This window comes from Salvia hispanica, chromosome 1 (genome assembly GCF_029641045.1).
Source record: "Salvia hispanica isolate PSC_SH4W2 chromosome 1, Shi_PSC_v1, whole genome shotgun sequence".
Taxonomy (NCBI): Eukaryota; Viridiplantae; Streptophyta; class Magnoliopsida; order Lamiales; family Lamiaceae; genus Salvia; species Salvia hispanica.
The window spans coordinates 48,777,265-48,804,842 of record NC_142692.1 but is presented as its reverse complement, the minus strand read 5'-3'; the positions used below and the strand labels follow the sequence as shown (position 1 = coordinate 48,804,842).

The window sequence follows — 27,578 nt, the reverse complement described above, 5'->3', positions numbered from 1 at the left end:
CGATACAAAACAAAGATCAGATACCATTTGAAAGATCAGGATAGTTCACTCTATTTAATATGCATCAAAAAAATAAGTTTTCGTCTTCCACCTCAAATTTTTTTGAGAAGTTGCGTCAATCGGACAGTGAATTCTAGGTCATGCGAACAAGAACATGAAAGGAGAAGCCATGCAAATCAGAAAGCAAGTCGACGTTTTCAGTGTTCCCAAATTTATTAAGAATGTCACTGAGAGAGTATCAGATTTTTCCATTTTAATATTTTGAAAAAATCCGAACAAAGTTCGTGATATTAGCAACCAATTACCTTCTTTATATAAATATAAGAGATACTATGAATTTGCTACAATAACTTATGACACAGATCAGACGGCGTGCCGTGTGATTAGATTACATTACCTCCTTTGAAAGTTCAACTTGGAAATACAAATTCCAAAAAGAGAAGCAAAAAGAATAGGAAAGAACAACAACATGACAGCAACAAGAGGTAGAAGATGGTGTCGATATCCAAAATAATCCTTCAAAAAGGCTGATACTGTTTTGGTCTCTCCAAACACCAAGATCTTCTCATCTATATCACCAAATTGTGAATTAAGCATGCCATTCAACGACCACGAAGTCGGAACCATATAATAAAACCATATCCACCACCTCGGAATTTGCTGCCACAAAAACAGATAATATTACAAAATCAAGCTTGCTTGTGGTTGTGGAGAGACAAGTGAGTAAGTAAGTAACTAACCGGGTGAGGGACCAAGAATCCGGCAAACAGATTGAACATTGTGTAAAAGGCCGACTGCGAAATGGCAGCCACTGGAAAGCTTGGTGTTATGGCAATCAGCAGCATTCCGAGGTAGGTGAAGTATAGCAGCGTGCAGAACATGGTGTAAATGTAGAAGAACACCTTGTATCCAGACCAGTGGTATCCGATCATCGGATATGTGATGACCGTAAATACAACTGATTGTGCAAACAGATATGGAATCTCGACAATGACCTGTAGAAATCAATACTCATCAGACATTTTGATAACATGTGATTTTGGTCACATTTGGCATGGCGAGCTGCATACCTGCGCGGCTGAGTAAGCCCACGAAGCATACATTCCAGCAAACTTTTCTCTGTAGAGAACAGTTCGCTCGGTGCTAACATATGGAAGGACTGAAGAGGAGTTGTTTATACCACAGAATAGCGTGGAGGCGTACATTGAGCCCAGCAGAGTTAATAGACTCTGCTGATTATGTCTGTTCACACACAAGGCAAAAGATGTTAAATAAACTTTTCATGTGAAGGGATAGGTTTCTCAAGAATAAGTTTCCAAAGGTTAGTTCAATTCAACCAAAATTTTATGAAGATTGCAGAAAGGCATAAAGTTTTGTCCATTATAGTATTGCAGGAACTTACACTTTTTTGCCTTGTTTCCAGAACACCAAGCCGAAAAGAAAAGCTGCAAAAATCATATGAAGCGAGCGCATCACGTTGTACTTAGGACTCCTCCAGTAAGACCAGTGCTGCTTCCATAGGCAAGCTTTGAATTGCTCCCAACCATTTTGCGGATAGCGGGTTGAGAAATGCAAATCTTTTGATCCAGCAGGTGGTACGCTGAGCTTATTTGCAAGCTCTTTGTTACTCCTTAAGCCAAAAAATAGAGAGAAAAGAGCATGCCTGATGAGTTGATGTGATAATTGAATAAAAGAGGAAAGGTATCACAATATAGGATAAAAATTTCCATGACTAGCTTCACTGAAGCTACATTAAAGATGTTATTCAAGACGGTCTTACTCATGCAAACTGGATTTCTTGTAAATCTCAGCAAAGTCTAAGCCAAGTTCAGCTTCTGAGGAAGATGAAGTGACTTCCAACATCCATGCAGCTGGATTGTAGTTATCTCTGATTTTTTCCACACCAGGGATTGCCTTTTGTGAAAATTGAAACCATAAAGTTAATAAAGAATTTTCTGCTAAGAAAGACACATCCATTACGTTCAAATAACAAGAAACATATAGAAATTGCAAGGGAAGACGCACCTCAAAATATTTAATCACTTCAGAAGAATGATGACCTAATGGCCCACAATAGATCATGCGACCTCCAGCTTTCAATAGTACTAACTAGAAGAAACAATGATATATTAATTAGCAAGTAAACAAGATTAACAAACAAACTAGAGATAAACAATAGATATACATTGCTGTTTACCTCATCAAATGCTTCAAAAATGTCAATACTCGGCTGGTGAATGGTGCACACAATGGTTCTTCCCGTATTTGCCACGTTCCTCACTGCCCGCATAACAATTGCTGCTGCTCTGGCATCCAGTCCAGTGGTAGGTTCATCCATAAAGATAATGGAGGGATTAGAAACTAGTTCCACAGCTATTGTTAGCCGTTTCCTTTGCTCAGTTGACAGACCATCAACACCCGGCAAGCCCACTAACGAATCTTTGATGTTGTCAAGCTCAATGGTTTCAAGGACTTCTTTGACAAATTCCTATTAGATTTCATAACAAAATTATGGTATTATACTGATGGGGAAATTGCTACTAAAACTCGAAAGTTTGAAGCTTCAGGACATGTTATCGTACATATTTTGTTTTTTCCTCAACTTGTGGATCAAGACGAAGCCATGCAGAAAAAATAACTGATTCTTGCACAGTAATTTGCGGAGAATGTATATCAGTTTGTTCACAGTAACCTGAAATCCGAGAAAATGTACTCTGGACTTTAGGATACCCTCCAATTTTTATTTCTCCTTCGATGGTGCCACTAGTTTTCCTGCCAGAAAGTACGTCTAGAAGCGTCGTTTTCCCAGCCCCACTGACACCCATGAGTGCTGTGAGAACACCAGGCTTGAATGCACCAGTGATATCACAAAGGATCTGAAGCCTTTTTTGAGTGTAACCATGGTCCTTCATGGCCTAAAAGGAAGCAGATAGCAAAACAAGCAGTTAGATTAGTATCTCTTTATATCTGATGCTAAGGAAATTTCCTAGTAAATCAGTTTCCAGATTTACCATTGGGGTGTCCACATAGTACTGGACATCTTGGAATACCATACTCAATGGTTGAAAGGGTAAAACCATTCTGTCTGCATAAATAGATCATCAACCAATGAAAGAACACAAACCATTTCTAGCCTTTACAATTCTGATTAATGTACTTTTATAGGATATAGATAAAGGTGAAAATGCCTAACCTCCATGAGGTTTTACACTGGTTCTAGGAGAAGAAACTTTGGAATGCCCTTCAATACTAGCTTTTTTATCCAGTTCTTTACTATTACCCTTTAGCTTTGCAAGTTGGTCGCTTGAAATAATAGCACGAGAACCAGCAGCTGATGCATTTGGAATTCATTAGTACAAGATCATGCATGCATTTGTAATGTTTAAGTAATATTCGTACGTTTTAAGTAACTCAATGCCATTGCAAAACCAAGGTTCAAGAGCAGTGTTAGCCCGATAAGGGCCCCCACGGATACCCAAAAGAGATCTTTACTGAAGTGTAATCCACGGTTTGCAAGTGTTTGGTCTCCTATGGTTGTATTTCCTGTCAGATCCTACCAAAACATGATAAATATGAAACACTGAACGTCATTATGGTAGATAGTCACAATTTGATTAATTTATCGAATTGAGAGTTTTAGATCATAAGAATATACTATTGCTTAGCGAGAACTTTGAAGTTTTCACGCGCACAAAGCACCCACCTTTTGCCATCTCGGAGCAAGAAACTCATTGGATGAAAGGCCTATCTCACCATATGAAAGAGGAGAAACCCAAAATGCCCACTTCAACCAAACTGGCATAGATGCTGCAAAAGCCATTTCTTCAGAACATTGTGTTTTGAGGTAATATTATGCGACTAATAAATGCATGGAGGATACTAAATTTTAGTACTACTATGGCTTAAGAAATTACTCACGCCGTGGGATTATAAAGCCACTGAATAACATCACAAACAGTATGGCCAAACTTCCAGCTGTTGTAGACGCAACTACAGTCCGAAAGAGAGCTGCTAGGAATCGGAACATAGATGATGAGGTCAAGTGCACAGCAAAAACTAAAATCATCTGGCGAAAGAACCTGTAAAACAGTGAGGGTCAGGATTGCTAGCTTAATATTAAGCATTAATCTTGATGAGCTGTTTACTGATGCTGAGCTGGTCAAGTCCTATGAATCAAAGACAACCATACTCCAAGAAAATATAAGCAGAACGTAAGAATTTTAAGCGTTTCATCCACTACTAACCTCCCAGCCTCAGGGCTAAAACCAATAACGTAATAAGTAAGACATGTCCAGATTAGAGCTTCCAGCAATGACATAGGAATTTTCAGGATGGTTGCTGGAATCGCGTATGCCCATGCAGGGTAAAAGTTCAAGTCCCTTTGTTTGTAGAAAACTGGAAGCCTTGCTATAGTCATGGAGAGCTCTGGCATTCCATCTATAAGAAGAATAATGAGAGTGTAAAATAGAGCTCCCAAGTAATCATTTGCATGGACAAGATCAACGTGCATTTGCGTCCTCAGGAATACAGTCATTGTTACAGAAGCAATGAAGACAAGCTGCAAATGAGTGATACTTCACAAAGTTAACAACCGTTAAGGAAGAAAGTGCAAATTGATGTTGTCAGTGACTCAGTGCAGTTGAAGAGAGGAAGAATCAGAAAATAAGTTTGGCTAACCTGAGCTGATTTGAAAACATACATAAAAGCATTTCGTTTCATCAGAAGAAACTCTCTCGACATACAAGCTCTTAAAAGAGTCCATCTGGAAAGAGAATACACACTAAAACTAATGGCACTCTTGTGGCTATTCGACTTATCAAATGGTACAGAAAGTTCCTTAGTAAGATTCTTTCCATGCACAGATTCCTTAAATTTCGTCGCAAACATATCAACTGACACATAAGTGTAAGGTTGTCGTGTCTCCAGCCAGTATTGTTCCTGATCTTTCTTAGAAATAACCTGGGAAGACCAGTCAATAGTTCATTGTCGTATCGTATCAGGCAAAAGATAACTTTTGTAGCACTTTCTGATGCACTTACCTCCTGGAGAAAATCAGCCACTCCTTTCCTCTCAGGGCACCCAAATCCGCAATTTCTAAAGAACTCTAAGACATCACTTCGAGGTCCATGATAAACAATTTTTCCCTCACCCATCAAAATTACGTCATCAAAGAGATCAAATGTTTCTGGTGCAGGCTGGAGAAGAGAAACAACTATTGTAGCATCTGAGATGTGTGCAAGTTGTTGAAGACAACAAACTATCTGATATGTGGTTGAGCTGTCTAGACCATTCGAGATTTCATCCATAAATAAGGCTTTTGTTGGTCCAACTATCATCTCACCTGCATGATACTGTTCATCTTAGCTACTGAAATATATACACACAGCAATAACTAATTTTTAGGATACAAAAAACGTTTTCAATTTTGCGATAATCCTTAAGCATCAATTGTTATAATAGAAAATATAAAATGTATTGGCATCAAATTTACCTGTAGTAAGTCTCTTCTTCTGGCCACCAGATATTCCTCTTCTCATGGCATCTCCAAAGAGTGTATCAGCACATATATCAAGGCCAAGAATCTGAGAATATGAAAATTGTCAAAGGCAATTGCACCAATAACGATTTCAAAAAAATAAATAAATTACTAAAGCTAGATCAAATACTTTCAATATGTAGTTTGTCTGAAGAGAAGTCCTTTGTCCTTCCACAGAAATTGCCTGCACAATGATGCCGATATCAGGACATAGCAACATGAAAACTAAAAACTCAAAAGATAGATTAAAAGATTTTATATTCAAATGTTGTAAACTGGAACGTAATCCAGTATTGGTGTTTGGGATCAATGATCTTGGGTACATTTTGAGCTCACATTTTTAATTTTTCTTTACTTGAATTTTAAATATTTATTTCCGGGTCTTAGAATTTAATTAAGGTGGTATAGTGGCCCTATAGAAAGAAGGTAGCATAAACAATTCGCTTTGAAGATTGATATCAAGGTCCGGTTAACAAATCAAGGAAAGTTGCAATATGAGCTCTCATTATGCACCTTCATGTAAGTATCCACTTCTGGATCAGGAACAATTTTGGCTTCTTTCTCCTTTCTGCTAACCTCAGCCATAATTTCTTTAGAAGAAAACAGCATATCAGAACAACTAATTATAAAATGAAATCTGAGTTTCCTCATTTAAATAGCATACCTGCTCTGCTACCAATACCCTGACAGCGAGCTGAAAAATCAAGTGTTTCCCGTACAGTCATTTCTGGGATATGCAAATCATCTTGGCTTATATAAGCTGATGTCTTCTGAGGTACAAACTCATCAAGTTTATATCCATTGTACGAGATATCTCCCGAAACCTGTTGACATTCTTACATGTTATCTATAGCATACCAGAAGATATTGAGATCAGTTATAATTCTCCTTCAGAACATCATTACCATAGTAGATTAGAAATTACACAAACAAAGAGTGAAGTTCTTCCTGAATTTCTTTGAGATTTCACATTCAAAAAGGAGAAGTTCAGAACATTTATTTCAAACTTAACAACAACAAGAAGCTACATATTCTCTTTCATGTTGGACCTTATCTTTCAAACATCTCTTGTTCATTAAAGTTTGGAGGAAAAAGTAAGTAAGATTACCTTGAGCGATTTGTCTAAATTTCCTGTTAAGGCTTTCAAAAGGGTAGTCTTTCCGCATCCTGGAGGACCAAGCAATAGAGTCATTCTGTATTTAAAGGAGTCCAACATTAGATATGGAAGACCATAACTAAACTAAGCAGGACTGCCTTAACCAGCAACTGTAATGAATAAATCTGAATGTTTGCCTCTATCACTGAGATGATATTTGGAAAATTTTAGCAGATAGTTTATAACTTCATTCTAAATGATAGTGATGACAGCATTCTCAGCACCACATAAGTCCTGACAATAATGAACGAGATTCTCTTTGTCTATCAGAAATTTATCACGAATATATATCTTTTATTATATCTATTGCTGCAAAGAGTCTGTTATCAGCATATGGACTCTAAATCACGCAATCCCAAACTGAATGGACACTCCTTTTTGAGTTTGAGAGGAGTTAACATAAAGGCTGTATTGACAATCTTGAAGTTGCAAGTAAGAGGTAGGGATTGTCTTGCAATAGTAAGATGAAAAGTGTGAGATTCCAAACGTCACAAGTATATCACACAACAACATAATGACAAAGAATAATTGAACCATTTATGACTATTTACAGATTTTAGATGATTTGAAAGGAAAAGGGAATATATCAGGCGGAGTATCTGCACAATCTGCATAATGTTATCCAATCTATAAACCGACATATTCAATATTTTAGTTGTGGTACATTGAAGGACCATGTAAACAAGACTATTCATGGTACATTGAAGGACCCTATAAACAAGACTATTCAAACTGAAATGCATATGGTAAGACACAATGGTCAGATAAATATAGTATTAAGCAGAATTTGAAAGAAGCATCTCTAGAGAAAAGCAAGTAAGAATCCTCAGAATCTTAGTAACATATGACGGCATGAAAAGCCTTTTCACTTCACCTTCCAGGGTTGACGATGCCACTGACATCCTTTATGATTTCCACATGGGCCTCTTGTGTTGGCATACATGGAAGCCTGGTGACATCCTACAAAAGAAGAGTGGATATTTTTAATTACAGTTCATTTGAGTAGAAAAACTGAAGGTATTCTGATTTTGATGCAGAACATCCAAAGCACATAAACAGCCTAAAATCGATTGTACGTGCTCCAGAAAACATGGTAATAACTTAAGCATGTTCTCAACGGAATATGAATGTTCAGATGCAGTATTGCTGATTATCACAAGTAGAAGCCCAGTACAACATGAAGATTTGGCAGGAGGCCTAATATTCATGTGGTTCACTGCTCATCATAGCTAGGCAAAACAGTCAAGTACTACATCTCAAACAAACGTCATTTTTTCATCGCTGTCATGAACTATCGACTTTGACTCACTATTCACTAATACACAAACTGCATGGAACTACACAAGTCAATCCCCCAATAATTTTGCAGTAACTAAAAGCTGATAAGAATGGTTCGGAATATCCCCGAGATTTTTTGTTATAGTCTGCGTGAAGTTCACGACGATCTTACTCATTTCATGCACCCAAAAAACTTTTCCAGTGATAGATTTGCATAGCTTCGGTATTAGTTAGTCTAGGTCGATAGTTAACGATATAATTAAAAAACGGTGATACAAACTGTTATGCTTTTTTCTATTTAAAATAAAATTGAAGCCTACTTACAGAAACCAAACTTTTGAAGGAGTTCCAAAGTGTAGGCAGGGGCTTCCCATCAACAACCTCACACTCGGCAGCTATGCACAAGTTACTGTACCTAACCTCAATAGTAGGCTGTTTCACCCCAACTCTGCACCAAAATTTTCAAAATCTAATCAGCCTTCAGCAATAGACACGATCCAAATATGAGCATAAATTGACAAACACAAATGTTACCTATCCATTCTCTTCCTGATTTTCTGCAGAAGACGGAGGTTATCGTGCTCAATGTGCTTGAGAAGCTTTTCGATGAACATGTGCCGCTCCGGCGCGCCAAGCTTCGTGACATCAACCACCTTTCTAGCTCCGGCTTCATCGAAGAGCGAAGATCTCAGCCGATCATACGTCGGCAGCCTTTCAATCTCCGCCCACTGAGAGACTACTTCATCGGCGATTACAGAGCTCAAGGCGGAATCGTTGCGAAAGTTCGATGAGTGGCGGCGGATTGACGATCTGAAGCTTCTGCCAATCTCGGAGAGCTCGTTCCTGAACGACTCGATCTCGTCCCTGCCAATGAAGTTATCCATTTCCTCTCTCTAAGCTTGCATTTCTTGTGGAACAGGAAATGTGGAGAATCCGTTACTGGCATTTTGCCGTAGCTGAAAATGTTTAAATACACACTTTTTCCGTTGTGTTACATCCCAGGGTGGAGGTCGGGGTCGAGGTAGGGGTAGGCTTAATGGGGACCTGAGACTATCGTGAGTGAGGTAAGGCAATGCATCATGCTTGCCGCCATTGTCAACTGAAACTATTGTGTAGAGTAATTAATGTTCGAAATCAAAGATTTTGCAAATTTGAGTGCTTTCATGTTATTTAAATATAATCACGGATACCCTCGTGCCCTAAAAAGGGCATTTTTGTCACTCTATTAAATTGCCGATATATGATTTTCTTATGTAATTCTTTAATAAGTTTTTGTACTTCATACGTAATTAAAATTTTGTCATTATTTACATTTTCTAATTTTTTTTATAATATACTACATATTTATCATTATCTGCATTAATTAATATGAACATAATAAAATAAGACAATTTCTTCCTTATTAAACTCATTTTTTGGTACTTTTTTCGTGTTTTTATTTCCCGTAATTTATTTTATTTACATTGATTATGGATTAGTTTTATTTATTACGAAAATATCCTAATTTTGCAGTATTAATTTATAAATTTATATTGTCTTATTTCAAATACTATTAGTTAATAAAAAATCTTGAAGGATTAAATAGCTAATATCACGTGCTTGAATTTTTTCAAAATATTACTCATGTTTCAATTTTATCATGAATGACAAGAAACTATGCAAATTTATATCTAAAGATTGAATGTTCATATGATGTTAAAAATTTAAGTTTGAACTAAATTAAAATTACATCAATAAAATATCAATCATTAAAACCATCTTAAGGTTAGGCTTAGAGTAACAAATTAGTTCGATGATATATAATGAAATAATATTTAAATGTCAATGTTTTCAATAAAATAATTATTGTATCATTTAATTAAAGGTGAAATATTTTTTATTCTGTGTATTATTGATTCGGATTTTATTGCATAAATAATTTCACTTTTCCATATTTTTATTTCTCAATGAATTTTCTACATGATGTAAGTATTACTCCCTTCGTCCCTAGTTACTTGGGGCATATCTTTTGGGCACGGGAATTAAGAAAGTTGTATTTAGTGAATTAAATATAGATAAAATAAAGTGGGGGGAAGAATAAAGTAGGAGATAAAATAGAGAGTAAAGTAAAACAAAAAATAAAGTAAGTGAGATTAGATGTTTTGTTTTTAGCCAAAAAAGGAAATGACTCAAGTAACTTGGGACAACCCAAAAAGGAATACGACTCAAGTAACAAGGGACGGAGGGAGTATATTGTTACCACTAACTAGAAATAAAGAGACATAAGAATTTTTTTTGGTATAGATATTGAAAAAACTTTAATCACGTATGAAGTACCAGAACTTATTAGGAAACCACTTAAGAAGCTGCTGATAGAAATGTGACAGAATTCATATATCAGCGGATCTAGGGATTGCCAAAAATGCCCTTCAAGCTATTTGGGCATTTTCGTCCGAAAAGTGGTTAAAAAAACATGATTCGTGATTATATTTAACGTTAGGTCCTTCTGGTGTTATTTTTATTTTGTTAGGGGTCACTGGTATTACAATTGCAAAAGTTAGAGGCCTTTCATGCAATCACTCTTAAATCTATTGTGGGGAAGGCGATTTGATTAGGGCTGACAATTTTTGGCACGACACGATGACACGACATGAACCCGCACGAAATTAATAGGTATGTGTCAAAGCTTATTGGGTTCGTGTCCTTATCGTGTCGACATGATAATGACATGAAAACTTCGTGTCGTGTTCGTGTCGTATTCGTGTTACACGTTAAGAAATAATATTAATATGTTATATGTTAGGTTTGGTATACTGAAAAACATGTTTCGAGCAAGTTTCGCGCGAATAGAACATTGCTTGTATACGTAAAACTCTACAATCCACTTTTAACCCGATTCAGTATTATTCGAGCAGTTCCGCACGAATAGAATCACTATTATTATTACATTGTGTTTGCTTGTGCATTTATAAGATGTTTTATAAACATTTAAATGTATAAGAAGTAAACAAAGTCTAAGTCTTTTGCTTAGTAGACCGGTTGTTGGCGGTGTCCACTTTAAGGTAACACGGTTAGATCTATGCAATGTTTTGCAAAAGAAAAAGAAGAATTTCACAACCTAGATAGGCTTAGACTACCTATCGTGAAAGGTTGCAATTTCAGTCCGCATATTTCTAAGCCTTACTGAAATAAGATGACATTGGTGTGGTATAGCACTGAACAGATCTAACAGCAAGACGTGTCTTTATGCTATCTACTGAAAGACTAGGTCTTGGTAAAATAATATTTCTTAATCTACATATGTTAGCATTGAGCATACGGTATTGATTATGCACTACTTTGACTTAACAAATGGTGCGGGTTTTTCGCAACCCAATAATCCTGATATATTGGGTAGTGGTGATTAATATCTAGCGGTGCTAGGATTGCTATTATGTTGAAACGTGCACGAGGTGAGTATCGTTTGATAATGTCCTCAAGAGGAGCTCGAACAAGGTTTTATTATTCGGAAAACTGGCCAGTTGGAGTTTTATTACTCTATGAATAATAAATAAATGCTTCTTGCTAAGTCCACTCTTGGAATTAATAAAATGTTAATTAATTAAGTCCATAGCAGACATTAATTAATTAATGGACATTTATATCTTAAGCGCGGGAAATAAATAATAAACAAAGTGGAAACCCGGATTACTTGTAATTTCGGATTTGGATGGGGAGAGTTCAATATTACTTCTATAGTGGCAGCTCGTAATATTCCAATATAAGCTTGTATTAAATTGTGGGTTCAATTTAATTAGAAAAAAGCTAATTGGGGGAGCCCATATCCAAAACATTCCATAGATCCCTGTCTGAGCCCAAAAGGAACTTAATATAAATAGGAGAATAAATGAGACAGAAATCATTCATTATTATTACTCATAATTTCCGTTCCCCTCTACCTAGAGGAGTTCGAATTTCTCTCCTGATTGGAGAAGGATTTCTTCTGTCTTCTTTATTCGAGTCCTAGTATTTTGATAAGATCAGCCCACCCTGATATCGAGATACAGTTCGGGAACCAGAGAGAAGATCCGTGGTCTAGTATCGAAGATCATCACGTGGAGAAGGCGCGAGCAATCGACGATTATTTGGAGAATCAAATCGGTAACTCTAAACCGTAGTATTCATGTTTAGGATTTACTTTCTATGAGCATGAATTATTTGCGTTCTAGCATGCAATTATCTGTTTAACATGTGAATAGATTAAATCCATAATCGGTCAAATAGATCCTACATCTGCTTTATTTGTTTTGTACAAGTCTTCCGCTGTGCAAGGGGCACCAAACCCCATCATTATATTTATTTTAAAATTTTAAAATTTAAATTTAAAATTTACTATTAGAAATAATATTAAATTTAAGAGTGAACTGCATAAAAGGGCCCTAACTTTTCGGCTTGTAACACCATTGACCTCTAACAAAAAAAAATCCCACCACAGGGCTCTAACAAAATATAGAATCACAAACCATGCATATTTTGCCATTTTTCGGATGGAAATGTCCAAATGGCTTGAAGGGCAATTTAGTCTTGTTATTCTTTAAATCTGCAAAACTCTGCACACCTACGCTTTGACTACAAGCTGGTGTGTAAGAGATGTCAAAAATCAAACATGCTATTTGAATCACCTACCTGTTTTCATTAAAATATGAAAATCATTAATTTATGTGTTAATGGTGACTTGAATTTGAATTTGTTGTCTTGTTGTATCTAAATTTGCCAGCAAAGCCTTTGCCCTCACACAAATTGATTCATTATTTTATAGTACAACAATAATTATCAGTCAAAAATCTACTAATATTCTTATTTTAATATTTTTAGCTAAAGTAAGACCCAACATTCTCAAATGTCAATCCATTAACTACCAACGGCTAAAATTATTTAAAATAAGCGACCATAACTATTATTGTCACAATTAATAGAAATATATTATTTTCAAAAACAAAAAAAAAACCAAAGCAGCATTTATTTCGCTAGTATAAAATTCTAACTAAAGTAAATCATGCGTTTTGGAGAGAAAGAGTGAGCTTCCTAATATCTTTTGTTTTTGTTTTAATTTCAAAATCCTCAAATTGAAGATCGAAAAATTCCACAAACCCAAAATCCCCAAATCCAGAAACCGTCCCCCGACATGGACGGCCACCGCCGCCGCACCTCCGCCACAACTCATCATTGTTCTATTCCCACCTCCTCACCTTCGTCTTCCTCTTCTCTCTCCTCCTCACCTTCCGATCCAATGTCCCGAGCGCCTCCTATTACCTCTCCTCCCTCATCGACAGCGACCCCTCCTTGAAATCCCTCCTCTCCCACCTTGATTTCTCCGCCTCCTCCTGTAACATCCATGTCCTAATATTTTGGGTATTGAACCCTTCACACTGAGTCGGTCCTTTCGTTCTTTTCTAAAAAAAGGGAACCTATTCATTTTTTTAGAGGGGTTCTCTATTCTTATTTTGAGAGAGGGAACAGAAGAAAAAATTGATAGCGCTCAATAGAAATAAATATTGGAAGGGTTGGTTGAGAAGACAAGTAAATAATAAAGGGGAGAAAGAAGGATTAAAGGTAGTAGAACGAGGGAGATGAGTCAAGCAGATGGTTAGATTATTTATTGAAATAAGGTGTGTATACATCACTCAATTTTACATGTGGTATATGCTTCTTTGCTATGTGTTTTATTAAAGTGAATAATTAGATGGTGATAATTGGATTAAATGATGTGCATATGATATAGTAATGTGTTATGCGATATCATCAATTGTGTAATATTATAGGAATATGCAAGTGATGCAATTAATAGGTTTTACTTATTATTTTTGGACTTATTTAAATCATTGGATTAAGGAGGATCTGTAATGGGCAAGTCTTGCCCTGGATCTGATATACAATGGCAATGGACCTACGGGTCACATATACAATGGCAATGGATCTAAGGTCATATATACAATGGCAATGGGACATACGGGTCATATATACAATGACAATGGACCTACGAGTCACATATACAATGGCAATGGACCTACGGGTCATATATTCAATGGCAATGGGACCTTCGGGTCATATACAATGGAAATTCCGGGCAGATACCATGCTTGATTTGTCACAGAATAATAAATTGAGCAGAGATGCATATGCATATGGATCTGAAATTATTTATGATATTTGATGTTTATTTATATGTGCGGATTTTGAATATTTGTAAATAAGTCTAATAAATGATTGATTTTCTAATTATAGTGTTCGGTTGGTGAAATGATTAATATGTGAATTCTTTACTTTAATTTGTATTTGTTTATTATAAACATATATGTCAGAGAGGGGTTGGGGTGTGACACCTCCCATCTCCACCACCGCCACCACCCCGCTCCGCCGCCGCCGTCGTGCCTTCCTCCACCTCTCCCGCGTTGGAACCCTCGACGACGACTTCTTCTCCAGCAATTCCAATTTCGATCGCTCGTTATTCCACCCTTCCTCGAGGAAGCACGTCTCCAATTCCACCTCCGTCGTCCTCTCCTATTCGGAAAACCTCTCGGGATGCTCCTCTGTTAGGGTTATTAGAAAAATTATATAAATACCAAAATTAAACAAACAAATATAACATATAAAGTCTAAATTCATAGCACCAAACGGGAGTGGAGTGAGATGAGAGAGCAAAAATGACTACAAGTGAAGGTGAATAGGAGGGAAGTGAAAAATATGTGATTTAATTTTTGTAGAAAATCAATTCAGGTAGCACTAGATAGTGTGTGGGAAGCCAAGCGTCTGCCTAGAGAGAGAGGAAGAAGACATGACATTTCAGTCACATCATTGGGCGGATGTCAGCCAAACTGCAGGTGCATGCAGACAGCTCTGCACATGCGGCGTTGGTAAATAGGCGAGAATGCCCTTCCAGGGCATAAGGGTGTTATTGTCCGAAAAAACTTGGTTTGTGATTTTATATTTTGTTAGATCCCTGCTGTGGGATTTTTTTTTGTTAGGGGTCACCGGTGTTACAAGCCGAAAAGTTAGTGCCCTTTTATGCAATTCACTCTAAATTAAATACTATTTAATAACAAAAATAATATTAATATATCATATTATTAGTATTAGTATTATTATACTGTCGTTATTGTGTCGTGTCATATATGTGTTGTTATCGTGTCGTGTTGACCCGAAGTGGTTTGTGTCGTTAATGGGTTCGTGTCGTGTTCGTGTCTGAGGGTAGCGGATCGTGTTCGTGCTTAGAGTTTTCTTAACGGGGTTTGTTGTTACCGTGTCGTGTCGTTATCGTGTCGACACAATAACGACACAACACGTACGATTTGTCACCCTTAGATTTGATTATAAATAGTTAGATACTAAGTTGTTCATGAAGACTACTGACATTTAGCATTTGGGTTTAAGTGCCAAATTGTAATTTAAAACAAAATTATCAGCGAATTATGCTTATTTTATGCTTAGGAAGCAGCCTCGTCTATTTCTACTACAATAAATAGTCTCTGTTTAACAACATGATTTACCTACTACAATAAAATAGTCTCTGTTCAACTTAAATGATTTACCTATCCATCATAGATGAGTTAATACACGCAAAATCACATAATTTAATCAAAATGGATCATGTTTCCTAATTAATATATGATTTAATTACACGTAAATCACAAAATTTAATCAAAATAGGCCATGTTTCCTATTTTTCAAGATTTGAATGAGAAATTACGAGATTTTAAAATTTTGTAACCGTCATGCGATGATTTTTCTGGAAAAATGCAATGTTGAGTTCACTCACACATGAAATATTTTGGATGGTGAATTTGATAAGTTTCGAATGCGACCTCACTTCCTTTAACTTGAGTTTTACTCTCTCGACTATAAGCCTCAGCGTGCTTAGGAGAGAGGCACTCTCGGTTTGGTCCCACAATAGCCATATTAACACACACCCACATCCATCACTTCCCCGCCCCATCTTCATGCTATCCTCGTCGCCTGCCATCCTCGTATGCAATCTTCATATCTTGCCATTCTCAATGTGGGCAACCCATTATCTTTGTTGCCCTACTACCACATCTGATTTCATTGAAGCTACTGTTGATTAATGCTATCAAAATGTGTGTTCCAATTTTTTTTTATGTTCACATGAAATATGCACAATACAAGCTTATAGACTATTGTACAAGTATGTAAGCTTGTACTATTACGTAGCTAAAACTGGCTTAATGCACTCTTATACGCTAGCTTGTATGGCCGTACGTGCAAGCGTATAAACGCGTGCATGTTAGCAAAAATTGGCTCAATGCCTCAAATGAACAAGAACACATCGACGATAGTTTCTCTTACCCACGTGATGGAAGCCCATTTCTAATAATCCACACTAATTAAATATACACCGTGAATTTGTATATTATAGTAGGGGACGTAATTTTTTTTTCATTATCTCAATTGGATTATTTTTCATTTTGCCTCTATATAATATCTCTGAAACATGTATTTAATACAAATATATAGTTGCCTATTATTCTTGATTCTTTTAATATTTCATCATATTAGAATCATTATAATTTCATAATATCGTAAAACGTAGAGCATGTTTTCAAAATTTATATGATTGGATGGTAACGGGGCTATACATGATATATGACAAAATAATGTGTTTCGCCTTTAGTTATGGAGTATTACTCTTCTTAATTAATGAAACATGATATATACTAGACTTATAAAATGGATACATTGAAAGTAATCCACACTCATCAAATGAATTAATGTAAGATACAACTGTTATACGTGTGATGTGATGCTCGGACGCACACAAAATATAATCAACGTAATAAAAATTAGTTATCCTAGCTAGGGAGTAGCCAGCAATGGACCTTAATTAGATAATTGCACTGGATTAACTGTTATATCTATTTATAGTGTCCCTTGCTAAGTTGCTATTATAAATATATAATATATTAATTTACTTTACAATTGATAACAAACCCCACACTATGCCTGCATCAAGCTACGAGTCAAAAGTTTATTAATACTGCATGAATCAATCGACTAATTATGATATCATTGATTACTCTATATCCAAGACTAACTAGCCAAAATGTTGCATTTTTTCAAACTTCAGATCGATTTGGTTAATAAAATCATCAAATAATTTATGGTTTGGGACCCAACCTGCCCCGACTTAACTCACTTAATTAGGCCAAATCAAAACAGATATGGAATTATGGAATGTCAACTTAATTATAGCTATTTGTATACCTCTAAGTGAACAATTATAGCACCAACACCTACCAAAAATAAAATCGACCGAATTCAATACATAAACATTACGAAGAAAAGAAAATAGATGGAAGCCACATTTACGTGTAAGCATTCAGCAGAATAAGAAAAGAAGAGACAGAAAGAGGCGTACAATTTTAGAGAGGGATATGCAGGAGAGTTGTCTGTGTGGACGGCGGTGAGGAGCGCCCATCGTGAAGTGGAACAAATTTAAATTTAAAAAAATTGACTAAATTGTTGAACCGGTTCCGGTCAAACCATCCAATTTGTGTATCAAAAATAAAATGCATATTCTTTGGGGGCGGATGAAGTATTTAACATGCATCGAAAATTAAGTTTTCATCTTCCACCTTCAATATTTTTGAGAAATTGTGTGAATCGGACTGCGAAGTCTAGGTCATGCGAACAAAAACTTAAAAGGAGACGTCAAGCAAATTAGAAAGCATGCCACTTTTTCGGTGTTTCCCAATGTATTAAGAATGTCATTGAGAGTATCAGATTTTCCATTTTAATGTTTTGAGAAAATCCAAAATCTGAACAAAGTTCGTGATATCAGCAACCAAATACCAATTACCTTCTTTATATAAATATGAGAGATATGAATTTGTTACAATAACTTATGACACAGATCAGACGGCATGACGTGTGATTAGATTACATTACCTCCTTTGAAAGTTCAACTTGGAAATACAAATTCCAAAAAGAGAAGCAAAAAAGATAGGATAGAACAACAACATGACAGCAACAAGAGGTAGAAGATGGTGTTTATATCCAAAATAATCCTTCAAAAAGGCTGATACCGTTTTGGTTTCTCCAAACACCAAGATCTTCTCTTCTATATCACCAAATTGTGAATTAAGCATGCCATTCAACGACCATGAAGTCGGAACCATATAATAAAACCATATCCACCACCTCGGAATTTGCTGCCACAAAAACAGATAATATTACAAAATCAAGCTTGCTTGTGGTTGTGGAGAGATAAGTGAGTAAGTAACTAACTAACCGGGTGAGGGACCAAGAATCCGGCAAACAGATTGAACATGGTGTAAAAGGCCGACTGCGAAATGGCAGCCACTGGAAAGCTTGGTGTTATGGCAATCAGCAGCATTCCGAGGTAAGTGAAGTATAGCAGCGTGCAGAACATGGTGTAAATGTAGAAGAACACCTTGTATGCACTCCAGTAGTATCCGATCATCGGATATGTGATGACCGTGAATACAACTGATTGTGCAAACAGATATGGAATCTCGACAATGACCTGGAAATATCAATACTCATCAGGCATTTTGGTGACGATTGAATTTGGTAACAGTTGGCATGGCGAGCAGCATACCTGCGCGGCTGAGTAAGCCCACGAAGTATACATTCCAGCGAACTTTTCTCTGTAGAGAACAGTTCGCTCGGTGCTAACATATGGCAGGACTGAAGAGGAGTTGTTTATACCACAGAATAGCGTGGAGGCATACATTGAGCCCAGCAGAGTGAATAGACTCTGCTGATTATGTCTGTTCACACACAAGGCAAAAGATGTTAAATAAACTTTTCATGTGAAGGGATCGGTTTCCAACAAATAGACAGCAAACTCTGAACTCAAAATCTCAAGAACAAGTTTCCAAGGTTAATGTTTTGAAGATTGCAGAAATGCATCAAGTTTTGTATTGCAGGAACTTACACTTTTTTGCCTTGATTCCAGAACACCAAGCCGAAAAGAAAAGCTGCAAAAATCATATGAAGCGAGCGCATCACGTTGTACTTAGGACTCCTCCAGTAAGACCAGTGCTGCTTCCATAGGCAAGCTTTGAATTGCTCCCAACCATTTTGCGGATAGCGGGTTGAGAAATGCAAATCTTTTGATCCAGCAGGTGGTACGCTGAGCTTATTTGCAAGCTCTTTGTTACTCCTTAAGCCAAAAAATAGAGAGAAAAGAGCATGCCTGATGAGTTGATGTGATAATTGAATAAAAGAGGAAAGGTATCACAATATAGGATAAAAATTTCCATGACTAGCTTCACTGAAGCTACATTAAAGATGTTATTCAAGACGGTCTTACTCATGCAAACTGGATTTCTTGTAAATCTCAGCAAAGTCTAAGCCAAGTTCAGCTTCTGAGGAAGATGAAGTGACTTCCAACATCCATGCAGCTGGATTGTAGTTATCTCTGATTTTTTCCACACCAGGGATTGCCTTTTGTGAAAATTGAAACCATAAAGTTAATAAAGAATTTTCTGCTAAGAAAGACACATCCATTACGTTCAAATAACAAGAAACATATAGAAATTGCAAGGGAAGACGCACCTCAAAATATTTAATCACTTCAGAAGAATGATGACCTAATGGCCCACAATAGATCATGCGACCTCCAGCTTTCAATAGTACTAACTAGAAGAAACAATGATATATTAATTAGCAAGTAAACAAGATTAACAAACAAACTAGAGATAAACAATAGATATACATTGCTGTTTACCTCATCAAATGCTTCAAAAATGTCAATACTCGGCTGGTGAATGGTGCACACAATGGTTCTTCCCGTATTTGCCACGTTCCTCACTGCCCGCATAACAATTGCTGCTGCTCTGGCATCCAGTCCAGTGGTAGGTTCATCCATAAAGATAATGGAGGGATTAGAAACTAGTTCCACAGCTATTGTTAGCCGTTTCCTTTGCTCAGTTGACAGACCATCAACACCCGGCAAGCCCACTAACGAATCTTTGATGTTGTCAAGCTCAATGGTTTCAAGGACTTCTTTGACAAATTCCTATTAGATTTCATAACAAAATTATGGTATTATACTGATGGGGAAATTGCTACTAAAACTCGAAAGTTTGAAGCTTCAGGACATGTTATCGTACATATTTTGTTTTTTCCTCAACTTGTGGATCAAGACGAAGCCATGCAGAAAAAATAACTGATTCTTGCACAGTAATTTGCGGAGAATGTATATCAGTTTGTTCACAGTAACCTGAAATCCGAGAAAATGTACTCTGGACTTTAGGATACCCTCCAATTTTTATTTCTCCTTCGATGGTGCCACTAGTTTTCCTGCCAGAAAGTACGTCTAGAAGCGTCGTTTTCCCAGCCCCACTGACACCCATGAGTGCTGTGAGAACACCAGGCTTGAATGCACCAGTGATATCACAAAGGATCTGAAGCCTTTTTTGAGTGTAACCATGGTCCTTCATGGCCTAAAAGGAAGCAGATAGCAAAACAAGCAGTTAGATTAGTATCTCTTTATATCTGATGCTAAGGAAATTTCCTAGTAAATCAGTTTCCAGATTTACCATTGGGGTGTCCACATAGTACTGGACATCTTGGAATACCATACTCAATGGTTGAAAGGGTAAAACCATTCTGTCTGCATAAATAGATCATCAACCAATGAAAGAACACAAACCATTTCTAGCCTTTACAATTCTGATTAATGTACTTTTATAGGATATAGATAAAGGTGAAAATGCCTAACCTCCATGAGGTTTTACACTGGTTCTAGGAGAAGAAACTTTGGAATGCCCTTCAATACTAGCTTTTTTATCCAGTTCTTTACTATTACCCTTTAGCTTTGCAAGTTGGTCGCTTGAAATAATAGCACGAGAACCAGCAGCTGATGCATTTGGAATTCATTAGTACAAGATCATGCATGCATTTGTAATGTTTAAGTAATATTCGTACGTTTTAAGTAACTCAATGCCATTGCAAAACCAAGGTTCAAGAGCAGTGTTAGCCCGATAAGGGCCCCCACGGATACCCAAAAGAGATCTTTACTGAAGTGTAATCCACGGTTTGCAAGTGTTTGGTCTCCTATGGTTGTATTTCCTGTCAGATCCTACCAAAACATGATAAATATGAAACACTGAACGTCATTATGGTAGATAGTCACAATTTGATTAATTTATCGAATTGAGAGTTTTAGATCATAAGAATATACTATTGCTTAGCGAGAACTTTGAAGTTTTCACGCGCACAAAGCACCCACCTTTTGCCATCTCGGAGCAAGAAACTCATTGGATGAAAGGCCTATCTCACCATATGAAAGAGGAGAAACCCAAAATGCCCACTTCAACCAAACTGGCATAGATGCTGCAAAAGCCATTTCTTCAGAACATTGTGTTTTGAGGTAATATTATGCGACTAATAAATGCATGGAGGATACTAAATTTTAGTACTACTATGGCTTAAGAAATTACTCACGACGTGGGATTATAAAGCCACTGAATAACATCACAAACAGTATGGCCAAACTTCCAGCTGTTGTAGACGCAACTACAGTCCGAAAGAGAGCTGCTAGGAATCGGAACATAGATGATGAGGTCAAGTGCACAGCAAAAACTAAAATCATCTGGCGAAAGAACCTGTAAAACAGTGAGGGTCAGGATTGCTAGCTTAATATTAAGCATTAATCTTGATGAGCTGTTTACTGATGCTGAGCTGGTCAAGTCCTATGAATCAAAGACAACCATACTCCAAGAAAATATAAGCAGAACGTAAGAATTTTAAGCGTTTCATCCACTACTAACCTCCCAGCCTCAGGGCTAAAACCAATAACGTAATAAGTAAGACATGTCCAGATTAGAGCTTCCAGCAATGACATAGGAATTTTCAGGATGGTTGCTGGAATCGCGTATGCCCATGCAGGGTAAAAGTTCAAGTCCCTTTGTTTGTAGAAAACTGGAAGCCTTGCTATAGTCATGGAGAGCTCTGGCATTCCATCTATAAGAAGAATAATGAGAGTGTAAAATAGAGCTCCCAAGTAATCATTTGCATGGACAAGATCAACGTGCATTTGCGTCCTCAGGAATACAGTCATTGTTACAGAAGCAATGAAGACAAGCTGCAAATGAGTGATACTTCACAAAGTTAACAACCGTTAAGGAAGAAAGTGCAAATTGATGTTGTCAGTGACTCAGTGCAGTTGAAGAGAGGAAGAATCAGAAAATAAGTTTGGCTAACCTGAGCTGATTTGAAAACATACATAAAAGCATTTCGTTTCATCAGAAGAAACTCTCTCGACATACAAGCTCTTAAAAGAGTCCATCTGGAAAGAGAATACACACTAAAACTAATGGCACTCTTGTGGCTATTCGACTTATCAAATGGTACAGAAAGTTCCTTAGTAAGATTCTTTCCATGCACAGATTCCTTAAATTTCGTCGCAAACATATCAACTGACACATAAGTGTAAGGTTGTCGTGTCTCCAGCCAGTATTGTTCCTGATCTTTCTTAGAAATAACCTGGGAAGACCAGTCAATAGTTCATTGTCGTATCGTATCAGGCAAAAGATAACTTTTGTAGCACTTTCTGATGCACTTACCTCCTGGAGAAAATCAGCCACTCCTTTCCTCTCAGGGCACCCAAATCCGCAATTTCTAAAGAACTCTAAGACATCACTTCGAGGTCCATGATAAACAATTTTTCCCTCACCCATCAAAATTACGTCATCAAAGAGATCAAATGTTTCTGGTGCAGGCTGGAGAAGAGAAACAACTATTGTAGCATCTGAGATGTGTGCAAGTTGTTGAAGACAACAAACTATCTGATATGTGGTTGAGCTGTCTAGACCATTCGAGATTTCATCCATAAATAAGGCTTTTGTTGGTCCAACTATCATCTCACCTGCATGATACTGTTCATCTTAGCTACTGAAATATATACACACAGCAATAACTAATTTTTAGGATACAAAAAACGTTTTCAATTTTGCGATAATCCTTAAGCATCAATTGTTATAATAGAAAATATAAAATGTATTGGCATCAAATTTACCTGTAGTAAGTCTCTTCTTCTGGCCACCAGATATTCCTCTTCTCATGGCATCTCCAAAGAGTGTATCAGCACATATATCAAGGCCAAGAATCTGAGAATATGAAAATTGTCAAAGGCAATTGCACCAATAACGATTTCAAAAAAAAAAAAAAAATTACTAAAGCTAGATCAAATACTTTCAATATGTAGTTTGTCTGAAGAGAAGTCCTTTGTCCTTCCACAGAAATTGCCTGCACAATGATGCCGATATCAGGACATAGCAACATGAAAACTAAAAACTCAAAAGATAGATTAAAAGATTTTATATTCAAATGTTGTAAACTGGAACGTAATCCAGTATTGGTGTTTGGGATCAATGATCTTGGGTACATTTTGAGCTCACATTTTTAATTTTTCTTTACTTGAATTTTAAATATTTATTTCCGGGTCTTAGAATTTAATTAAGGTGGTATAGTGGCCCTATAGAAAGAAGGTAGCATAAACAATTCGCTTTGAAGATTGATATCAAGGTCCGGTTAACAAATCAAGGAAAGTTGCAATATGAGCTCTCATTATGCACCTTCATGTAAGTATCCACTTCTGGATCAGGAACAATTTTGGCTTCTTTCTCCTTTCTGCTAACCTCAGCCATAATTTCTTTAGAAGAAAACAGCATATCAGAACAACTAATTATAAAATGAAATCTGAGTTTCCTCATTTAAATAGCATACCTGCTCTGCTACCAATACCCTGACAGCGAGCTGAAAAATCAAGTGTTTCCCGTACAGTCATTTCTGGGATATGCAAATCATCTTGGCTTATATAAGCTGATGTCTTCTGAGGTACAAACTCATCAAGTTTATATCCATTGTACGAGATATCTCCCGAAACCTGTTGACATTCTTACATGTTATCTATAGCATACCAGAAGATATTGAGATCAGTTATAATTCTCCTTCAGAACATCATTACCATAGTAGATTAGAAATTACACAAACAAAGAGTGAAGTTCTTCCTGAATTTCTTTGAGATTTCACATTCAAAAAGGAGAAGTTCAGAACATTTATTTCAAACTTAACAACAACAAGAAGCTACATATTCTCTTTCATGTTGGACCTTATCTTTCAAACATCTCTTGTTCATTAAAGTTTGGAGGAAAAAGTAAGTAAGATTACCTTGAGCGATTTGTCTAAATTTCCTGTTAAGGCTTTCAAAAGGGTAGTCTTTCCGCATCCTGGAGGACCAAGCAATAGAGTCATTCTGTATTTAAAGGAGTCCAACATTAGATATGGAAGACCATAACTAAACTAAGCAGGACTGCCTTAAGCAGCAACTGTAATGAATAAATCTGAATGTTTGCCTCTATCACTGAGATGATATTTGGAAAATTTTAGCAGATAGTTTATAACTTCATTCTAAATGATAGTGATGACAGCATTCTCAGCACCACATAAGTCCTGACAATAATGAACGAGATTCTCTTTGTCTATCAGAAATTTATCACGAATATATATCTTTTATTATATCTATTGCTGCAAAGAGTCTGTTATCAGCATATGGACTCTAAATCACGCAATCCCAAACTGAATGGACACTCCTTTTTGAGTTTGAGAGGAGTTAACATAAAGGCTGTATTGACAATCTTGAAGTTGCAAGTAAGAGGTAGGGATTGTCTTGCAATAGTAAGATGAAAAGTGTGAGATTCCAAACGTCACAAGTATATCACACAACAACATAATGACAAAGAATAATTGAACCATTTATGACTATTTACAGATTTTAGATGATTTGAAAGGAAAAGGGAATATATCAGGCGGAGTATCTGCACAATCTGCATAATGTTATCCAATCTATAAACCGACATATTCAATATTTTAGTTGTGGTACATTGAAGGACCATGTAAACAAGACTATTCATGGTACATTGAAGGACCCTATAAACAAGACTATTCAAACTGAAATGCATATGGTAAGACACAATGGTCAGATAAATATAGTATTAAGCAGAATTTGAAAGAAGCATCTCTAGAGAAAAGCAAGTAAGAATCCTCAGAATCTTAGTAACATATGACGGCATGAAAAGCCTTTTCACTTCACCTTCCAGGGTTGATGATGCCACTGACATCCTTTATGATTTCCACACGGGCCTCTTGTGTTGGCATACAGGGAAGCCTGGTAACATCCTACAAAAGATGAGTGGATATTTTCATTTACAGTTCATATGAGTAGAAAAACTGAAGGTATTCTGATTTTGATGCAGAAGATATGAAACATCCAAAGCACCTAAACAGCCTAAAATCGACTGAACGTGCTCCAGAAAACATGGTAATAACTTTAGCATGTTCTCAACGGAATATGAATGTTCAGATGTAGTATTGCTGAATATCACAAGTAGGCCTAATGTTCATGTGGTTCACTGCTCATCATAGCTAGGCAAAACATCTAATACTACATCTCAAACAAACGTCATTTTTTCATCGCTGTCATGAACTGTCGACTTTGACTCACTATTCACTAATACACAAACTGCATGGAACTACACAAGTCAATCCCCCAATAATTTTGCAGTACCTAAAAGCTGATAAGAATGGTTCGGAATATCCCTGAGGTTTTTTGTTATAGTCTGCGTGAAGTTCACGACGATCTTACTCATTTCATGCACCCTAAAAGAACTTTTCCAGGGATAGATTTGCATAGCTTGAGTATTAGTTAGTCTAGGTCGATAGTTTACGATAATTGAAAAAACGGTGATGCAAACTGTTCTGTTTTTTTCTATTTAAAATAAAATTGAAGCCTACTTACAGAAACCAAACTTTTGAAGGAGTTCCAAAGTGTAGGCAGGGGCTTCCCATCAACAACCTCACACTCAGCAGCTATGCACAAGTTACTGTACCTAACCTCAATAGTAGGCTGTTTCACCCCAACTCTGCACCAAAATTTTCAAAATCTAATCAGGCTTCAGCAATAGACACGATCCAAATATGAGCATAAATTGACAAACACAAATGTCACCTATCCATTCTCTTCCTGATTTTCTGCAGAAGACGAAGGTTATCGTGCTCAATGTGCTTGAGAAGCTTTTCGATGAACATGTGCCGCTCCGGCGCGCCAAGCTTCGTGACATCGACCACCTTTCTAGCTCCGTCGCTGGATTCGTCGAAGAGCGAAGATCTCAGCCGATCATACGTCGGCAGCCTTTCAATCTCCGCCCACTGAGAGACTACTTCATCGGCGATTACAGAGCTCAGGGCGGAATCGTTGCGAAAGCTCGATGAGTGGCGGCGGATTGACGATCTGAAGCTTCTGCCAATCTCGGAGAGCTCGTTCCTAAACGACTCGATCTCGTCCCTGCCAATGAAGTTATCCATTTCCTCTCTCTAAGCTCGCATTTCTTGTGGAACAGGAAATGAGGGAGAAACCGTTACTGGCCTTTTGCTGTAGTTGAAAATGTTTAAATATACACTTTTTCGTTGTGTTACATCCCAGGGAGGGGGGTGGTAGGGGTAGGCTTGATGGGGACCTAATGAGGTAAGGCAATGCATCATGCTCGCCGCCATTGTCAACGAGCTTCCAATTACTCAACTTAAACTATCGTGCTACATTAAAATTCTTAATATTTTGTCCCACATAGATTCGACTTGGTAATGACCCTAGCTCACCTATAAAAATATGTATAACCCTCCTCCTTATAAAGCCTGATGGGAGTCTGATATGTCATTCCGGCCCATACGTGAGGAAGCGTGTTAAAATTTTTAATATCTTGTCTCATATCGACTTGATAACCATTCTAGCTCACCTATAAAAATATGGATAACTCTCCCTATTATAAGCCTTTTAAGGTGGCCCATTTAACTCCTCCTTATAAGCCTCTTGAGGGATGAGTGACCATATTTCTAATATGATAGAGTAAGTAATGTTCAAAATCAAAGATTTTGCAAATTCGAGTCCATTGATGTCATTTTTAAATTTCTGTTTGTTTATAAAAACCAATCTCGGAGGACCTAGTGATAGAATAGTAATGGAGTAAATCAGAGACTATCCTAATTTCTTGATTAGATATTTGTGGAGGACAATATTTAAATCTATTGGGCATGGAGATCGGAGGGTGGGGAAGACGATTTGATTATAAATAAATACGTTGTTCATGAAGACTATTGACATTTAGCATTTGGGTTTACGTGCCAAATTGTATTTTAAAACAAAATTGTCAGCGAATTCTGCTTAGTTTATGCTTAGGAAGCAGCGTTGTATATAGTCTCTGTTTAGCGAAAATGATATAACTACTACATTAAAATAGTCTCTGTTCAACGAAAATGATTTACCTATCGATCATAGATGAGTTAATTACACGCAAAATCACAAAATTTAATCAAAATGGGTCATGTTTCCTAATTAATATAGTATGATTTAATTACACGTAAATCACAGAATTTAATCAAAATAGGCCATGTTTCCTATTTTTCAAGATTTGAAAGAGAAATTACGAGATTTTAAAATTTTGTAACTGTCATGTGATGATTTTTCCGGAAAAATGCGATGTTGAGTTCACTCACACGTGCAAAATTTTGGATGGTAAGTTTGATAAGTTTCGGATGCGACCTCACTTC

General features: G+C 36.8%; 2 protein-coding genes across 2 annotated transcripts; both read right to left on the bottom strand.

Annotated features, from left to right (window-relative positions):
• Nucleotides 1-288: 288 nt before the first annotated feature.
• Nucleotides 289-8,895, bottom strand: LOC148934037 (pleiotropic drug resistance protein 3-like). Its single transcript, XM_089063182.1, has 24 exons — nucleotides 8,505-8,895; nucleotides 8,295-8,418; nucleotides 7,567-7,652; nucleotides 6,645-6,729; nucleotides 6,201-6,360; nucleotides 6,050-6,126; nucleotides 5,667-5,720; nucleotides 5,492-5,582; nucleotides 5,040-5,341; nucleotides 4,678-4,959; nucleotides 4,245-4,558; nucleotides 3,919-4,079; nucleotides 3,704-3,807; nucleotides 3,400-3,553; nucleotides 3,194-3,331; nucleotides 3,012-3,085; nucleotides 2,583-2,915; nucleotides 2,198-2,488; nucleotides 2,026-2,109; nucleotides 1,781-1,914; nucleotides 1,403-1,630; nucleotides 1,071-1,242; nucleotides 741-995; nucleotides 289-660 (listed from the first exon to the last, which is right to left on the bottom strand). The coding sequence occupies exons 1-24, from the start codon at nucleotides 8,852-8,854 to the stop codon at nucleotides 394-396; spliced, it is 4,320 nt and encodes a 1,439-aa protein (XP_088919308.1). The 5' UTR covers nucleotides 8,855-8,895; the 3' UTR covers nucleotides 289-393.
• Nucleotides 8,896-17,782: 8,887 nt separating this feature from the next.
• LOC125222560 (pleiotropic drug resistance protein 3-like) lies at nucleotides 17,783-26,395 on the bottom strand. The gene is made up of 24 exons (XM_048125240.2): nucleotides 25,984-26,395; nucleotides 25,774-25,897; nucleotides 25,069-25,154; nucleotides 24,147-24,231; nucleotides 23,703-23,862; nucleotides 23,552-23,628; nucleotides 23,169-23,222; nucleotides 22,993-23,083; nucleotides 22,541-22,842; nucleotides 22,179-22,460; nucleotides 21,746-22,059; nucleotides 21,420-21,580; nucleotides 21,205-21,308; nucleotides 20,901-21,054; nucleotides 20,695-20,832; nucleotides 20,513-20,586; nucleotides 20,084-20,416; nucleotides 19,699-19,989; nucleotides 19,527-19,610; nucleotides 19,282-19,415; nucleotides 18,904-19,131; nucleotides 18,565-18,736; nucleotides 18,235-18,489; nucleotides 17,783-18,154 (listed from the first exon to the last, which is right to left on the bottom strand). Exons 1-24 carry the CDS (start codon nucleotides 26,337-26,339, stop codon nucleotides 17,888-17,890), a joined length of 4,326 nt encoding a protein of 1,441 aa, XP_047981197.2. The 5' UTR covers nucleotides 26,340-26,395; the 3' UTR covers nucleotides 17,783-17,887.
• Between the last annotated feature and the right edge of the window lie 1,183 nt (nucleotides 26,396-27,578).

Excerpts from the sequence above, each read along its gene's own strand:
- LOC148934037 (XM_089063182.1), bottom strand. The coding sequence starts at position 8,854 with ATGGATAACTTCATTGGCAGGGACGAGATCGAGTCGTTCAGGAACGAG. Across the intron at positions 5,342-5,491 it reads GAAGAAGAGACTTACTACAG|GTGAGATGATAGTTGGACCA; the intron begins GTAAATTTGATG and ends AGTATCATGCAG. Across the intron at positions 661-740 it reads GATTCTTGGTCCCTCACCCG|CAAATTCCGAGGTGGTGGAT; the intron begins GTTAGTTACTTA and ends TTTTTGTGGCAG.
- LOC125222560 (XM_048125240.2), bottom strand. The coding sequence starts at position 26,339 with ATGGATAACTTCATTGGCAGGGACGAGATCGAGTCGTTTAGGAACGAG. Across the intron at positions 21,055-21,204 it reads TTGCTCCGAGATGGCAAAAG|GATCTGACAGGAAATACAAC; the intron begins GTGGGTGCTTTG and ends ATGTTTTGGTAG. Across the intron at positions 18,737-18,903 it reads TGGAATCAAGGCAAAAAAGT|ACATAATCAGCAGAGTCTAT; the intron begins GTAAGTTCCTGC and ends GTGTGTGAACAG.